This window comes from Argiope bruennichi, chromosome 6 (assembly GCF_947563725.1).
Source record: "Argiope bruennichi chromosome 6, qqArgBrue1.1, whole genome shotgun sequence".
Taxonomy (NCBI): Eukaryota; Metazoa; Arthropoda; class Arachnida; order Araneae; family Araneidae; genus Argiope; species Argiope bruennichi.
In genome coordinates, this window is record NC_079156.1 from 135,780,786 (window position 1) to 135,800,076 (window position 19,291).

At 28.9% G+C, this 19,291-nt stretch overlaps 1 protein-coding gene across 2 annotated transcripts; it reads right to left on the reverse strand.

Annotated features, from left to right (window-relative positions):
• Positions 1 to 1,847: 1,847 nt before the first annotated feature.
• LOC129971559 (zinc finger protein 721-like) lies at positions 1,848 to 19,280 on the reverse strand. Of its 2 annotated transcripts, none has more exons than XM_056085439.1 (3): positions 19,149 to 19,280; positions 9,242 to 9,304; positions 1,848 to 5,509 (listed from the first exon to the last, which is right to left on the reverse strand). In XM_056085439.1, exon 3 carries the CDS (start codon positions 5,499 to 5,501, stop codon positions 2,028 to 2,030), a length of 3,474 nt encoding a protein of 1,157 aa, XP_055941414.1. In that variant the 5' UTR covers positions 5,502 to 5,509; positions 9,242 to 9,304; positions 19,149 to 19,280; the 3' UTR covers positions 1,848 to 2,027. The 2 variants fall into 2 exon arrangements, with proteins under 2 accessions (XP_055941414.1, XP_055941413.1); XM_056085438.1 differs by having other exon boundaries at positions 19,059 to 19,273.
• Between the last annotated feature and the right edge of the window lie 11 nt (positions 19,281 to 19,291).

Consider the following 19,291-nt stretch of genomic DNA (forward strand, 5'->3'; position numbering starts at 1 on the left):
TGAAATTCAATGATCATAGTTAATTATAGTGAAATTTCTAGATGAATTATTAAAATCAGGCAACAATAAATATATGAATTTGACTATAAAAACTTTACAAATTGTAACTCTTTGCCGTATAGTCTATTTCTTAATAAAATTAGATTCGATAGAAAACATTGCATCACATTTTTTCATCCGGCCCAAATTTTGACATATTTAATTCTTAAACAGTAGCACCTCATCCATGTGATCAAAAATGCTTTTGAATTGCATAGAAGTGTCTCTGGGATATTCCAGATTTCTCTCTAAGATCTATTATATCCCCTTAACTTTTTAATGGTGACAGCTTAAGAAGTTAAGGTATAGTAAAAAGGTCTCATGTCTTTTAAAAGTGAAAGATGCAAGAAAAAAGCCAATTAGAAAGTTGTAAAGCACCCTCAATTTAATATGAATAAATGCCTTGCACACATTAATTCTCATAACAGAGTGTAAAAAAAATGAAAAATTGTCTGATTGTGGTTTTCAACAGTATGCATCATGAAATATGAGCAAAGCCCCACTTTCCAGACTAAACGCGAGCCGATATTGTGACACAGAGGGCGCACATGTATTTATATGGAATGCACAACAACACATTACTAGTACTTCTGCTTATAAAATCTACCATGTTTCACGATGTGCTGCGAGAAATCTAGTCCTTAGTGCAAAAGGATATAGTGGCTAATGGAGAGCATTCTGGGGAATATAAATAAATAGTCCTGATCACAGGGAAGTAAGAATCTTAGTTTCTTTCGGTTCTTTGTAGCATGACAATTTTCAAAATCATGACCAAATGAATGTTTTTTGCATTCTGTTTTGAATGTTAATGTGCATATGGTATCATTTTGTATTAAACTGAGAGTGCTCAACACCTAATAGGCAATTCAAAATAGAGGGAGTGGGAAAGATAAATTTGTATCTATCCCTGAAATAGTAAAATGAAATAAAGGCTAATAAACTGACCCATTATTATTGATGACTGTTAAAGTTCTATTTGATAACAATTGAAAGTTCAACATAACCCTTATTATAAGTTTCAGTAAAAAATATCCCTTCAAAACTGGTTCTTCTACTAACCCAGAAATAATATTTAAAACTGTTCAAACAGTTCCCTAGAAATAGGCTTTTATATCCAGTTAATTGTAATTGAATTTATTTTAAACTGGGGGGGGGGGCTCATTATTTCAAGTGTAGTACCTGGCATCTAGTCAGATCTTATATGCATTTATAAAATTAGATTACATGTGCAAACAGTTATTCCTACTGCTATATTAGCTATTTAACTTGCTTGTTTGAAGATAGAATTGCTGAAGTCTCCAACATTATAATCCTGGAACAAAATTGCAAGGAATCTCATCTGTACTATAATTTTATTAATTATAAGAAGTTTATTATTGTTGTTGTTGTAATTAGATAGACAAACAATACATTATTAAATATATAAAATACTCAATGAAATTTTTATTTTGATCCCTAAATGGAATTTAAGGTTTAAAGGGAGCTGTGAAACACAAAATTTGGAATTAAGGTTATTAATTCTTCATTTAAGATATATATATATATATGTCACTAAATTTTAATTATTAAACATCTTTAAAAAAATTCTGTACGTAGAAAGTATAAAAGAATGACCATTATTAGTTGAATCCTAAGTTATTTATCACTGAATTTTCAAATAATGCTTCGAAAAAAAAGCATTAATTGAAAATGAACGAAATTCATTTCTTCAACACCACTATTCTCTTCATCCAGAAACTGAAATTATATTCAAACAAGGCATCAAAATTTTTATTTTTTCTAACAATCATCAGTCTAAAACTATTATACAATATTTTTAATGACATGTTATGTTTTAAGATACAATTTATGAATAAGTATGGAAAATAATTTATCTTAAAACTTTAACTGACAGAATGAAATAACAATGAAATGATGTTGAGTATTGCTGGAGAAATTTTCCATTTAAAAAATATTTTGTATTTATGAAAATGCATGTAATGTCAATCTTATTCTGCAACAGTTGCAGGAGTTTTTTCGGCAGTGAAGATTTTGAGAGCTTCAGCTACAATCTCGTCAGTGGAAGTTTTTCCACTTCCTATAAGTTCCATTATTTGATCTTTTAAACAAAAATCTAAAAGTGTTTGAATATTCTTACGAAAGCAATCAATATCTGAAGTTTGGCTGTCCTTCAGAGCGGGATTTTGGCCCATCTGCTGTAAAACTTTTGCTAAAACATCATCAACAGGCTGTTCACCAAATCCTAATTGTTGCATTAATTCTGAATCATTTATTAATATACAGAACAGTTGTGAAAAATCGTTCCTCAGTTTATCTATTGGCTCTATCATACCATCTTCTTCAAAATCTGATGACAGATTGGCTCCTGAAGAATTGGTTATTGTCCATACAACTTCATCTGGTAGTTGTGAACTGGAAGAATCCAAAATCTCAGATGGATTATTATCATTTGTATTGCTATTTTCAATTTGTGCAGATACTTGCTCTAAGTCACCAAAAGAAAGAACATTATTTACATCAACAGATGCAGATTCAATTATTCCATCACTACTTGAGACTTGAAGTTCATTTAATGAACTTTGTAAGTCACTGTTTGAATTGGGCTCTTGGTGTGACAACATATGTTCATTAAAATTCTGAATATTATCAAAAGCTAAAGAACAAGAAATACAAGCTGCTATAAGATTTTCAAGTTTTGATGCAGCTTTCAGAATATCAGTGACTGAATCTGCATCAAAATCACAACAGGAAGGATTGCTGCAAAAACTGCTATGATCTTCCATAGCATCAGGGCAAAAGAACAAAGAATTACATGCTGTGCAGTGTACTGTAGATCCATTACTAGTTTTTTGCAGAGAAACACTATTTATTGCAGATTTATGGCATGCAAGCATATGATTAGCAAATGCTTGTGGATCATCAAATGGTAACACACACAAGACACAAACAGCTATAACATTATCAAGGTCCATATTAGAAGTTATATGATCTAAATCCTTGATATTTTCAGAAGTATCTACAGCACATTTTTCACAAAAACTTTTGTGCGTTTCTTTAACAGATGAAGAAAATAAACAGTTACAAACATTGCAGAATTCTAAATTATTTTGTTTTATATTGATTGTATGCTTCTTTAGTGTACTGATTCCTGGTAAATGCATAGAATTTTCATCATTCTCTTTCACATTATCCATCAACGATACATTCTTTTTTCTACAAAATTTACGAACATGTAAGCTGTAATGAGCTTGAGTAGTAAATCCTATGTTGCAATTTTCACAAGTGAAGAGAGGCTTTTTCACCCCACCAATGACCACTTCTTGTTGAGATTCGGAATTCTGTTTAGCAAATGACTTTTTTGCAACATGTTGTCCACTCAGTCTATCTGGAACTATAGGATCATTTTTGCCTTTAACAGTTACAGGATTTTTCTCAGTGGAAGTAGATTCAACCTGTAAATGCCAGAATAAGTGTAACTGAACCTTAGAATGACTATTAGATACTTCCCCACAAATTTCACAAGTATACAGATTTTCCTCATTTATCTTCAGATATTTACCGTGAACACCAAAATGACTCAACCGATGTGGTACGAAATCTTTAACAGTAGTGAATTCCTCTAAGCATTCACTACATGTTAAAATTTCAGGATGCTTAACTTTCTTTTTTGGAACTGGTGGAGGAGATGGGGGTAAATCTGACAGGGATTTATGCATAGAATCCAAATTTTTCACTACAGTGTCACGATGTGATTTGGACTGCCGATGGCTTTGCAGGCCACATAGTCTTTGAAAACTAACTTTGCATATGTCACAATAGAATTCGGCCTGTTTATTTCGATTGTTCCTTGGCATATAGGAAGAAAAACCCTGTTCATCAAAAAGTGCAGAATCATTATCTCTAGATCGGATAATCTTTTTCGGATCTTGGTCAGCATGAAGTTTTGTAACATGCAGAACAACATGTGGGGCAGTTGCTAAATTGATTTTACAAGCAAGACATTCAAATTTAAAGCTATTGTAGTGAGCTTTTTGCATATGATATTCTAAATCTTCAACGCTGTTATATCGCTGAGGACAAAACTTGCATTCTAATTCTGAATCCAGATGTTTTTTCTTAAAATGCTTATCACGAGAAAAAGTTGAAGGAAAATTCTTTGAACAAATGGGGCAAGTGTTAGGATATTCTTTTAGTTTCTGCTTGATTACAAGAGGTAATAAAGATTGCTTATTGTTGCGATTTTCTTTGGAATCGATATCAAAAAGTGATTTTGAATGTTCTAATTTCATATGCTGGTATTTTGCTGTTTCAGAGACAAAAATTTTCGAGCATATATTACAAGTGCTACTTTTTAAAAAGGATTCAATTTCTTCTACAGATTTATCTGCATGGTTTCGAAGGTGAGCATTACGTGCACGAATATGGAAAAATTGTTTCTCACAGAATGGACACTTACAAAAACTATTAATTGATTTAGTTGCTTTCCCCCAATGATTAAGTCTCTTCTGATGTTGGAAAAACTCAAATGAATCAGAAAATGATACATAACAAATTGGGCACTGGTTTAAAACTGTCATTGTGCTCATTGAAGGAGATCTCAAATTTTTCAAAAATCGTTTCTTTGAGTTGGATAAAGATTTCCTTGCAGATCCACCAGAAGGTGTGTAACTGAATGAAGGCAATATGATCCTAGGAGTCATATGAGAAAATGACTTTCGTGCAACAACAGGTTCCTTTGAACCAAAAGATTTTCTTGCTTTATAAGTCTCTTTATAAGGAGTAAATGAATTTTGTTGAAGAGCACACTGATAATTTTTCTTCAAATGTTTTTGAAGGATTTCCTTTGTAGGATAAATATTTTTACACCATTTGCATGAAACTCCAGAAACTGGTAGCTCAGAAACAAACCTTTTCTTTTTGACAGACATGCTGAATGGAAGACTATCATTTAGTGGAAAGGCATCTACATCTGATAAACATTCTTCTATTTCTGGTTGTACTTTTGAAAATGATTTTCTAGCTGAAAAGGTTTGCTTTTTAACTAAGTTCTTAAGTTCGCAAAAACCTTTTTTCACATGCACATCGTAGTCTTGCTTTGATGAGAAAATTTTCAAACAATCAGCACATGAAATAATAGATAGTTTAGATGGATCTCTTTCCTCATTAGATTTTCTACATTTTTTAGCTATTAAATTTTTGAATTTCGGCTTGTACAACAATTTTTTATTGTGGTGAAATTTCACACAAGTCTTTCTATGAGTTTTGAATAATGATAAGTAATTAAATTTTCTTTTACAGTAACAACATATTAATGATCCTAATAGTTTGCCTTCACATTTATATCTGTGGCTGTACAGCACACGCAAGCAAAATGTCACAAAACCACATTTATTGCATCTTTTTTCAGTTGTAGGTAAATTTTTTAGACTGGCCATATTTAAAGATTTCTTTTTTGTTTCCATTTTCTTTCCTATTGGAATAACATAAAAAAATATTGAGTAAAAAATGTAAATGCAAAGAAAATTTACAATACATTTATTATTATTTTGCTTAAAAGCAATTTGAATATAAATATCATATACTTAACTTTGATGTGATTTTGTGAACTTTCAATATAAAAGAAATGTATTTAAATATAATTATTGTAACTGCTTACTGAATTTAAAGAAACGGGACAAAACACTAAATGAATGTGAAGTGGGAAAATGTTCAAGTTATGAATCTTAACAGAAAACATTAACTTCAGTCAAATGAAGTAAGCAAAGATACATTTATAAAACAAAATGTTAACACATTTATAAAACTTTTGAGAAATCAAAATAGATATTATCATCAAAATTCTAAGCATAACATCTAAACTAAGATATGCATTTCTAACAAACTTGGCTTGAAATAAATTGTGGTGCGAGAAATCCATGTGCAAAGAAAATAATTAATAGTGTTTGTATTTACATTCTTTTTTTACAAGTAAAAATATATCAGTAAGCCATTTTCACTTAAAATATTAAGCTTTCTTAATGAGTGCATTTAATTAATTTTTATCATGATTTTTAATGCTTCATTTTCTTTCTGTAACTTTATGTTTATTAGGAGTAGTGAAATATTTTTTGTTTTTTTAATAGATGTGATCATAGAATATTTTAAAGTTGATATAGGGTTGAAAATGGAAAATTTACAAAATCTTCACGATTAACTAATTACAAATAAAGGTAAAAGTTGTATTGAAATTTTTAAAAGAAAATATTGAAAGCTAACAATCTTGTATCATATTGACCCCCCCCCTTGTATCATACCCCTTATACATGGGGTCCGAAATTAAGGTTCATAATTGCAAGAACTGTCTATATCAAATACTATGCTCAAAAATTTTATGAAAATGGTAATGGCATAATGAATTGCTGAAAAGTTTATCTAGGGAGGGAGGGAAAAAAGACTAGATGGCATATTATAGCTTTATAAAGAGCATTATAAAAATTTACAAAATAACAATTTCCTGTTTCCAAAATACACTAGATATGATGTCCACCATTGTCTGCTACCATCTGGTAGCATAAAATCACATGTTCAACTTTTGGAAACAGTGTATACCAGAGAATATTATGTAAATGCTGTGCTATGCTTCTTTTAGTTCAAAAGACAGATATAATGGGATCATGACAAACTAAGTGCCTGAAATATCCCCAGAATCAAAAGTCACAAGGATTCAAGTCTGGGCGGCTAAACTGTATGGAAATTATGGATGATGATTGTCATGTCATAAAAATGGCGGCAGAGTACTAGTTTCCAACAATGGGCGATGTTTAAGGAACAGGATTCTGTATAAACACTACTGTTGAAACACATTGCATGGCTTGAAGTGCTGGAATCATGGATTGCTCCAATAGCGATGCATATTGTTGATTGGTGACAGGTAACGAGACAGAACCAGTGACATTGAATGAATGAAGCAGTAAAACTGCACTAAATTGTTACATGTGAAGAGCGTAACCCCGCCTGCAGATATTTAAGTATTGTAGCCCAAATTTGGCAAATATACATGCTAACTGTACCATCCATATGGAAGTAGGCATTGTCCATCTATAAACTGTTCCATGGGCATTCATTTTGGAATTCAAACTGCAATGTAAAGATGTCAGCTATTATGATCTTAAGGTTAGAGCTAATACACAAGCGACAGCTTATAAGTTAGTTACATAATACCTTTTGAAGAATTTTATGAATCGTGGAATGAAGTTGGACAATGATTTTTGCAATACGCTGGACATTTGCATTCTGTGTTATTCATGAAAATACAGCATTTTGAAATCAGATGATTCATTTTGAATAATCCTTTTTTAAAATAAATTAATTCTTTGAAATATTTAGAGAACAAGCATATTATGTTGTCAAAAACTTTTAGAGTGCTTTTGCAGACATTGATATTTTCTACCTAATGGAAAGAATAAAATTTCAATGAAAATTCAAAAAAACCAACAATTTCCATGAAATTGGTATGTCTAGCAGAACTATCTTTAAATATTCTATACACTGCTCTTACAATAACATCTGTTTGCCATTCAGTATATTAATGTTCACAATGAAACACTCAATGGATTATGCATAGTCCAAAAATACCTAGATCTCAAATTTTACATATTTTTTTCCACGGAGTTCGTTGGTACATTTTAAATTTACATTGGGTCCATCAATACTAATTTGCAAAAGTATACAAACTTGATATAACTTCTTTAAGATTCTCAGACAATTCTTGAACAGTGGTATGCCTTAAAAATATTGAATTCCAATACCTTACATCAAGACTCATTTGGTATTTTTTAAGAAATGTAGTACAAAGCTTCATTAAAGTTAAAGCATATTACATTTTTTTTAATTATTATTTAAAGATTTTTCAAGAGATGTTAATAAAATGGAGTTAATTTGTAAGAAATAATGTACAACATTTTTGTACGATCTGTAGAACATTTTTTTGGCTATGTGAAAATATTTCTGATGTAACTAGTTTTAATGCCCATAAAAGTTCAGCTTTAAATTATTGTTCTTGTACTAAAAAGTTCAAAATCAGCTTATTTTTGGATATCAAATATAACCTTTTTGGACTTGGCATATCATCTGTTTTTCTTTTGAAAGCGAAGTCCAATATCAAATATGATGTTTTTGAACAGATACATAATTTTGTATGGTTTCCCCCCCCCCTCTCTTTTGGCATGATTAATAAGAGTCTGTTTTTCCTCATTGCTTAAGCTTATTATCTTCTTACAAAGAGGGAAGTATGCAGTAAATGGATTTTGGGGGACTTCTCAAACTCTTTCAGCAAAGTCAGTATTGATATTTTTATCCATCCAATCTGCATTAAATATGAATTTTGAGCAACTTCATTGTTTAAAAAATTTCTCTCATCTTCTCTGACTAAGCTATAATTTCACAAATAATAAACAAACCATTCTACAAACTCAAGCATGGTAGACTTAAAACCACCATGCTACTTCCACAGACTATGCTATACTTGACAAAGAAATTTATTCTATTCTTTCATGCAGTTATATCAATCTACCACATTCTCATGGCTGCAATTTGAGAATCACATGTAAAAGGAACAACCGTTTCTGAAATCAGAATTAGACTGATCTATATAGAAAAAAGGGAAGCAAGTAGAAAAGAATTGAGTTTCTGCGATTATGCAATGGTTTTGTTTTTGTGCTGTGGCTATGGTTTTTTATTCTCGCAATGTTCAGAGATAGGCATTATTTTAGATAGGGGTAAAAAAGAAACTTAAAATTCCTCCTATTTTTCTGACTTCGACGGAAATTTTCAAATAGCTCTGCATTTTCCATATTTTTAAAATGATTTTTAAATTCACTGTATTTTCCCTGTGTGTGGCAACCAGGTACAAAGCTAAAACATGGAAAAAGCATACGCTTAATAAGAAATCTGGATATTTCAGGGATTAATATTTTCTTACAAAAAGGTTTGTTCAAAAGTCCTTTATATATGTATCCTAGATATAACCTCTATTACTTTGAGACTACAAACAATATCAATTTATATAATTTTTAAATAAATTTCATTTATTTCCCATGAAGCAAGAATAAAGAACTTAAATTTTAAGTGAATAACACTTTGTATCAAAATAAATAAATAAAGATATTAAGTTTTTAAAAAAATTCATTTATTAAAAGAAAATGCATTCACAAGGAATACTTACTTTTTCTTTTTATGTTTTTTCAGAGGGTTTCATATTTGTCAATCATTAAAATTTCTTTTTTGCCTAATAAAGAAACAAAATGCAACTATTTAATACATATTTACAATATAACATCATTTTAGCTTCTTAAATCCTTTGTGTCATAGTATTCCACTACACGGACTACCTCCCTTGCTTTTAAACACATTTAATTCAATTATAAATAGAGGGGGAAAACAGATTTAGAATTCCCTTTTAGCTTTCTTTTTTTAATAATAGATAATAGTTTAAATTAAGCAGACCCATAATTTTTAGCTATAGCACATAATGTAAAAGCCCTCTTTTTATTACTTTTTGGAAAAATTTGTTAAATTTTTTAGCAGTAGTTACAGTTGTATTTGTTTAAAATCACAAATATTTTTTCTTTTAATTTTGGGTTTTGCTAGCATTTATTTTATATAATTGTGTAAATATTTATTGATTGCATAATATATACATATTATAACTTATTGTTTTTATTTTAAATAACAACTGTAACTATTTTTCTATTTTTAATTAATTATATTGTAAATGCTGCAGATAGATCTACTAAGTTCCAAAGTATTAAAAATGTTTCAATAATTGCCCCAGTATAGCAAATTTGAGCATTCTTTGTGATGCACTCTGGGTCATGTTAAATACACTATACAAGTATAAAATAGTGTTTTTTTAAAAATAAATATGCAAGAGATTTTACTCATTTTTATGCTTTATTGCAATGCTTACATAATCACACTTTTAATTTCAGCTACACAGTATTTCAGCTGATAGAACATTCGCAGAAACAATCATGAAATTTAACTTGTAATATTTATTGTAACCTTTAAGCCCAAATACAATACATTAACTTTTTTTTTTGTCCGAGTTTCAACTTGAAAGGACAGTACACAGCAAAGATTTTAAAAAATTTTTTAATCATTTTAGTTAAAAAGTCAATTGTTTATAGATTACAGTAATTCTTGAAGAGAAACAAAACAAGACACAACTAATCTGTATTAATTGCGTCATAATTATAGCAATAGTAATAATTATAGTTTCATATATATGATTTATGAATAGCCTATTTTCAACATATTTATGAATTATCATTAAATTAGCACTATTAGCTTCTAATTAACAACATAAATTAGAAAATATTTTTTATGCTTTTACTATGAGAGATTCAAATTTCATTAAATTCATAATAATAATAATAATAATAAAAACATAATGAGTTTATTGAATAAAGTTTTTATTAGCCAGAATCTCTACCCCCCCCCCCAAATTTGACAATGCAGGCAACACAACTTTGCTACAAAACCAAGAAAATTGCTGAAAAAATTTCTATTGATAGTATTATCAAGGCTCTACCAATAAATAAAATATCAACTGATTATATTATTATTAAAAAAATAACTGATGGCTGAAATGAAAGGAAATAATCTAAGCAATTCATATTCAAGAATATAATAAATTTTAAAACCTGAAAAATAGTAATAAGTAGAATAAATATAAGTTTAAAAAGTATAGTGAAGTTTAAAATCCTACAGTTAAATTCCTCCCAGCAAACTTGTAAAAATCTTTTAAACCTTTAGTCTGACCCATTAAATAATCTGTTGATAGTTTGTCAAATCCACAGTGAAATATATGTACACAAAATAACGATGACTAACAGTGAACAACTGTTAATAACAACATTTGAATTGAATATTTGGATTGCATTTAGAATACAACTTTTGTGCACAATATTTGATTAAAATCTATTTATTTTAATTTGACCCTTGACTTAGCAATGTAATAAATACTACAAAATGCAAAGTAGTTCTTATAACAACCCTATTGCTGATTAGTTTGCCTTGTTCAACCTATTACTTCAGCAATTTGACAATGCGAAAGGGCATCTGATGTAAAATATTTGAATTCAATATTTTACATCAGATGGCAATAATCTTGAATTTTTTGTGTCATTTTTGGTAATTGCTAAAACAATATTATTGGATTTATTAACTCTTGAAAAGATTACATAAAGTACATTATTTATATATGTTATCTTAATAAAATACAAGTATGCACATTCATAATATTTATCATATGATAAAAAATATTTATCATTCATTTAATATTTATAATATTTATCATATATTAAAAATGAAAACAGGGCACTTTTTCATAGAACAGTAGAGTTTATAATTACTACTTATTTTGAAAATACCATAAATAATCATAAAATTACCACTTTCCACTCATAGGGATATAAGCATAACTAAAAAATACCTGCACATTTTGGCACTTATATTCTTGTTTGTTTAACATTAAACAGCAATTTAACATAATGCTTATGTGTTTTATCATAATCAGGAGTGAGTTAAATATCATATTCATTGAATTTAAATTCATTGTAGTTAAGGAAAAGGTATTTTGACAACAGAAATATAGAATAATTAATAAAATCTTATCATTTACATTAGATATTGCACCTGCAGCTCTGCCTGTGTTGTTTATGTATAAGAAAAACCCAAAAGCATATTTTTACACCATGCAGTTTTTGAATTCTTATATTCAATGCCTTAAGAAGTTTAAAGGGTTCCTAAACTAATTAAAACTAGAAGTTTTAAGAGTTCCTAATCCTTAATAATAATAATTAACAACTGCTGTAAAAGTTTTGAATAAACAACATTCTTGCCATCAGGTGTATATATACTTTGCTTGAAATTTCCACAAATTTAGCAAAAATGTGGGAAAATGTGAAGTTACTGGGTTGATACTGGAAATATTTATTTATTCAAATCTTAACATACGAGATGAAGAATTTTGAGAGCACATAATCTAAAAGTTTCTTTCTTTTTTTAGTCTTGAATAATAAATACTTCTTTATATTTCATACAACACATGGAAAATATCTTATTTAAAAACAGAATTCGAATGTATACAAAATTCAGATAAAACTCAAATAATTTTCACAGAGTGAGATACAAGGTGTGCTCAATGGAATGCAAATTCACAAGAAAATATATATATCCTTAAAAAAAACTTTTTAAGTTTTATTATTATTATTATCTAGAATATTTTTTGGACTTTTTTCATCTCTAATTCATTTGGAAATCTTTTCATCCATATTTAAATTTTCTTTAAAGTTTAATCAAATATATAAAAAGTAGTATTAGGATATATATAAATTTTGAACTCTATAAGCAACCACAAATAATATTTTTTATCCGGAACAATAGGTTAAGATGGCTCAGCCATATCTGGAGAAGACCTGAAAACAGCATCCTCAAAATATCCATTTTTAAAAATCCTATGGAATCCTGGGCCAAGGAAGACCTCCAAATAGATGGCTGAATGACGTGGAAAGAGACCCGAGTGTTCTGAGTATTAAGAACTAGAAGGGAGTTGCAGGGGATAGAAAGTGCTGGAAAATGCACATGGTTGAGGCAGCCAAGGGGCTGTTGTGCTTATGAAGAAGAAAAAGCTTGATGAATATATACGAGAATAGAGGTTAACAAGGCGAAGAGAAAATCTGAATTCTAGATACTGTAAAATTAAGATAAAAGCAAAAATTTGTAAGTTGTCAAAGTTAAAAAAAAAAAAAAAAAAATGTTTATTGGACATATTTTAAAAAGTACAATTATGTAACAAGTAAAATAAAGACTTTTTGAAGAGCCCAGGATCAAACAGTAGCATTAAAAAGACACATAATATGCAAACAGATATATTAAAAATATGACACAAAATTAAGCCAAAAAAGCAAAAGAAACTGTAATGATTTTAAAAGATAGTATTTGAAGCTAAATTATTGTATTTGCATAATAAAATGGTTGATTCCGATACTACAAAATAAAAACCAAAACCGAAAATAGTGCAATTAAATTACAAAATAACTTTAAAATTACAACAATAAAAAAAGATGTATAATTATATAATATCCAATACCAATAAATAAATATTTAATTATAGAAACAATTGAAAACTATTTACCAGAAGGATTTAGTTACAGAAGTGCAGACATTCCTGGGAAAAAGTTATTATTTCTTATATAAAAATCTATGGATGAATTTTCACTTAATTTACAATATTCTAATATATACTGAAGTCAGATTTAGTGCAATAATAAATAAAATTTTAACAATGTATTTCAGAAATTCATAAAATCAACTACTAAGAATTAAGTATATATATGTAAAATATGAGGAAATGCAAAAATAACACTCATCCTAGTTATAATATGATTTTAAGGAGTGGAAAAGCAAGGAAAGGGAACAGCAATTTAACATAATTCAAAATAATAACATATTAAAAGAAGGTTTACATTTACAATAAAAAAAATCTTTTTATATATTATCTAGAATCTAGTGAGGCAAAATTGATACATTGCAGGTGGAGGATATCTTACTTCTCATGCTCTTCACTTGTAAGTCACACAAAATTAAGGTTTCAAGTGAAATAAAACATTATTATCATGATACAAACCATTTAACTCTTTAACATCCAAGCACTTTTCAAGTGGCACTTCCTTTAACATCCAGACTTTTTCAGCGTGTCTCTGAAAGACATGGACTCTTCCTAGCTGAGGGGCAGTTACCCCCCGCACTCTGAGGTAATAAAACTGTCGACGCTCTACCTTGAATAATTGCCTTGCGGTTTTCGACAAGGAGATTCATTTTCCATCAGTTTAAGAGTTTTATTCTAATGTATTTATATTTTTTAGTGTGAAGTGTTTCGCTCATCATCTTTGTGGGGTATTTTTTTTTTTTTTTTTTACAAAAAATTTGAAATTTATTCTATAATTTAGAAAATAGGTTTTTTTTTTGTAAGTTTTATGTTAGGCTTCCAAACCATTTAAATAAAAACTGGCTTTACTAGCAATTTCAAAAACATCTTTATGTTTCATTTAATTCTCAATAGGCTTTTACATTTTTTTGTTGCCAAAATTAAATAATATGTCATATATTACCATGTAAAAAATTTTTACATAGTAATGTAAAACATACATTATACATATATCAATGCAATTAGTACATTTTTTTACATAGTATAGATGTCAATGCTTTTCAGTGATAAACAAGATAATGTTTTAAATCTTCATTTAATACCGAAATAAAAACAATCGTTGGATAAAAAAAATGTTATTGCTCTTTTTGAAAGATGTTTCGAAAATAATATGTTCTTTCAACACTCAGCCTAGATTTTTTTTTATTGTCTTTAGCATTTTTTTTTAGTATAAACGATTATCTTTATTGAATTTTTAAATATAAAATATTATTTTGTATTTTCGATAGTGATACTAAAAGAAAAATTTTAGAACTTTAATTAAATTTTTAAAGAAGTTTTCACATTTTTTCCCCCAAAACCTTACGCATTCTTGCTTTTACATTAAATAATCGAAAAAGAATGTAGGGTAAATATAAATTCCAAAAATATCTTTATTTTGTCACTCATTTTTACTAATCTTTTAAAATATAACTATTAAAATTTTTTTCTAACCAAGGGAATATATTACGTCAAACGTTATATATCTCATCTATCGAATTGTTTCAATAGATGAGATAACATACTTTTAAAACTTCATTTAATAATGAAATACAAAAATTTATGAAATAAAATTCGGGGGAAAAATTACTCAGCGAAATATAATTCGAAAATACATTCCTTCAGTTTTCAGCCTGAACATTTTTCTAAAACATTACATTCTTCATAAACTAAATATGAAGATTTAACACATTTAAAATTACATTAATCATAAATATTACTTTTTTAGTATGAACTGTCATGTTGAATTTTTCAAGCTGAATTTCTGATTTTAAAATGTTATGTGAAGTTTTCTATAGTATTGTTAAGACAAGATAAATTTTTGAACGAAAGCTTCATATTAAATTTCCACACGAGGGAATCATTTGCAAATTTTTGATAATATGTACATTATATAAAAATTTTTGACTCCTCATCTCTATCTCTCTCGTTCATCTCCTGCTTCTTTGCTTAGAATAAATGAGAGATCAGCTAAAGTATGATTTTTTGGCCAACCATCATCTTCGCTGATAGATCACTGTCACTTTCATCAGAATCAAGTAAAATTGCTTTAATTTCTTCTTCACTGTGTTCACGATTTCTTTTACTCATAATGAAGAAAAAATAAGCGTTTCAATAGAAAAATTACTCTGATAATCCAAACACCCGATTCACAGTACATAAAATAAAGAGTAGAAATTCACAACTGAAGAGAAATTTTCAGAATGGCATTCTATAAAGGAACTCAGTATTTATATAACTTATCTCACTCTTTGAAGAGGGCGATAAAGAATACTCCCAATCTTTTTTTTTTTTTTTGTCTTTTAATTCTATTTTAAAAGCGGTAGTTTGTACACGGCCTCAGAATTTCCGACAGTCCTTTGATGAAAGAATAAGATGCTTGGAGTGTAAAACGACTTCCTTCCATAGTAACAAGTGTCGCTACCCATTTTGTGAGAAAACTGCGATGCGAATAGGCCGCATTGACAATGCAATGGTTTGTCTTTATATCATTACAATAGTCTTACTACTGAAAAGGGCTTCCGATGCTTGTCTGAAAAATAAACAACGTGTCGGTATCCTTATCGTTACCAGAGAACTTCAGTGGAAAATTTCTTTTATAAATGGCCATAAAATCTTTCCAATTTTGAGCTAACAACACGTGAAAATAGAAACTAAAACCCTTTCAAAATACAAAATGTACGCCAAGAACCTATTTACTGAATCCCTCCTCAACTCCTACCGCCCTAAGGCACAGGGGAAACTACTGTGAAAAAGCCGCGATTGTCGAAGATAACGAGGACCTCCTGGAGTGTTCAGTAGAGAAGCCTCTTTTAATACCCATCTCCCCTATAACGGCTAGCAGCCGCCCCAAACCGCCTCACGTGGATGTTATAGGGTAAATTCTCAAACCGCCCCGCTGGAATCGAGAGGGTTAATAAAGAGAAAAAAAAAAAAAAACATTATAAAAAAGATTTTTTTAAAATTTATTTATTAATTTTTGCTTGCTTGCTTAATTTTGCTTTAGTATTTGGACATCAATTTCTGCAGATTTTTCAGTGATCAGTATCATGGAGCTAATTATTAAAAAATAAAATATAACATCTATGTATAGCCTAACATACATTTTTTAGCTATTTTACTATTAGTGAATATATGTTAAAATATTTCTGATATCTCATTGAATGCATAAAGGGCGAAAGTGATGCAACAAGTTCTAATATCCATAAAAGTTCAGCTTTAAATGATTGTGCTAGAATTTAATAAAGTTCGAAATTAGCTTCTTTTCGGACATTCAATTTAACATTTTTCGGATTTGACATACCATCTTTCATATTCCTTTGAAATACTAAGTCCAACATCAATGAGGACTCTTTTGAACTGGCATGGTCTTGTACATTTTCCTCTTTTGGCATGACTAATAAATGCCTGTTTTGCCATATTACTTAGGTTTATTATCTTCTTACAAAGTGAAAAGAATACAACAAATAAATTTTGCAGAATTTCTCGAACACATTTAGCAAAATCAGGATTGATTTTTTTTTATCCACCCTATTTGTTCTATATACAGATGTTGAACCACTCATTGTTTTAAATGAATTCTCTAATCTATTTTGAATAAGCTCATAATTTCTGAAATAACAATCAAACCATTCAATAAACTCAAGCATGGTAGATTTAACACCACTGCACTGCTTCGGCAGACTGAATGTTGCTATTCCAGCCAGAAAAATGTATTATGTTCTTTTACGCAGTTACAGAGGTCTTGCGCATGCTCATTAGCTGCCATTCAGGAATTACATGGAATAAGAAGTGTCACACAAATCGAAACTGAATTGATCTATACAGAAAAAAAGGAGAGATTAGAAAATGGCCGAGTTTTCATATTACACAATTATGAATGGTATTGATTCATTATGGAAGCTGTGACTATGATCTTTTATTCTCACAATCATTAGAGATCGGTATTTTCTAGATGGAAAAAAAAATAATTAAGAAATAGAAAATTCCCTGTATTTTCCAGATTTTTATGAAAATTTTCAAATTTTCCTGTTTTTTGTAGATTTTTAAATTCCCGGTTTTCTAGGTGCTTGTCAATCCTGATAAACAAATAATAAATATTATATGTTTGATTAAAAGACATTTGAAAACTTTGATGATAATTTAGATTTACATACTATTTCACAGATAAACATAACACAGGCTTCGAGCAAAAACAAAGTTGAATTTAATAAATAATAAATCATGCAAAGCATAATGCAGAGAAGTAAAAGAAATAAGATTAATTTAACAATAAAATAAATGAATTTATTCATAAAATGCATTGGATAGTAAAAATATTGATTATATGACAGAAAATTATTCAATCTAATGAAGGATAAAATTTAATTCCAAAAACACATAAACCAGTAGAAATGTGTCATGTATGAGGCTAATTTGAAAAATGGTGAAACGATGAATACCAAACCAAACTCTTCAAACAAACAAACATAATGGCACATGATGAGGAGTATTTCATGTATAGATATTAAGCAAGAATTACAATAGATTTAAAATAAAACAGGAGTAGCCTCAAGAAAGCAATTTTTTAAATATTACAGATTATCATTCCATATGTTGGATGTATTTCTACTTAAAAATGTCACAGCATACATATAAAAATAAAGGGATAAACTATTAATCCCTTTTTTCATCTTCCTAAATTCTATTTTATCATTCTTAACTTTTTCTTTTATTATTTACTTTTTAACATAAAATCAATTTGGATGTGTAATAAAAATATAGATGCATTATTATAATTCTAATGGTTTCTATGGATAAATATAACAAAAATATGTACAGTGCAAAGTGACTGAAAGTTATAGCATTCATTCTTCCACATACAGTCCTTACTGCATACGATGTGTACTACTATTAATTCATCTCTCTTATAGGGATGCAAAATCAGGGTAAATTTCTTAATCGTCATTTGACAACAGGTTGCACATTCTGATTGTTTACATGCTTGCTACTGCATAAAAAACTGAGACAAATTTATTCTTTTGCTTGCAAAAAACAAAACAAAAAATGAGTATAAATCAGGCAATTTCAATTAAAAATCAAAAATGAAAAGTTAGTGCACATGAAAAGGTTGAAGAATCATTCATATTAAGATTCAGACAGAACGGGAGGAAAAAAATAGAAGCATATATAATTTAAAGAATGAAGTTCTTCAAGTATAGGAGCAGTGTCATTTCCATCTATTTTGGACAGCATAAGAATCACAACATGATTCTTGAGGAATGGTAATGAGAGGGTGTAACCTCCTAATAAGATATATCTTTGGTTTAAACAGGTTACAAACACTAGATCACCTAAACACTAAAATGTTATTCGCCATTTGCTTTGCCACTGCAATGTAGAATGCCATTTAGTTCAGCATTATTTTCGCAGTTTAAGGTAGTTCATTACATTTTCAATATATATTTGATACAAAATTATCAGAAGAAAATTGCAACTTTTAAATATTTCTGTCCAAAAATAATTATAACGATAGACAAAAACAATCAGTGAAAACAAATTCGTCGTAATAAAACTACCTAGTATTAGAATTTTTTCCTAAGTATTATCAATACCAAAATATCAATAGCAGTTTTATTTCAAGCTTTCAGTGATTGGTTTTATATGATGAATTCCTAATGAATGGAAAAATGTCAACACAAATAAAATTTTTTGTTAACTGCTGTTTCACTCTAAGCACCAGCAATGATCAATATTTGTAAACAACACTAGAAATTCTTTAATCCTCGAATAAATATAGATATAAACATACCGGATATATGAATTCAGTTGTGAATGTTCCAGTGCAAAGCAATACGCATTATTAAATTGATGTGAAAAAGAAGTGATTCGGATTACTTACAGAAATAATATTACACTCAACTTAATAAATGAAAAGTTATTTTTCATGAATTTCACCACCGTTCAATTTGAAAACAATTTCGCCCGAAAATGCTTAAGAAATTCGAATTTCGTCTACACATCTCAACTCTCACTTTCAACTTT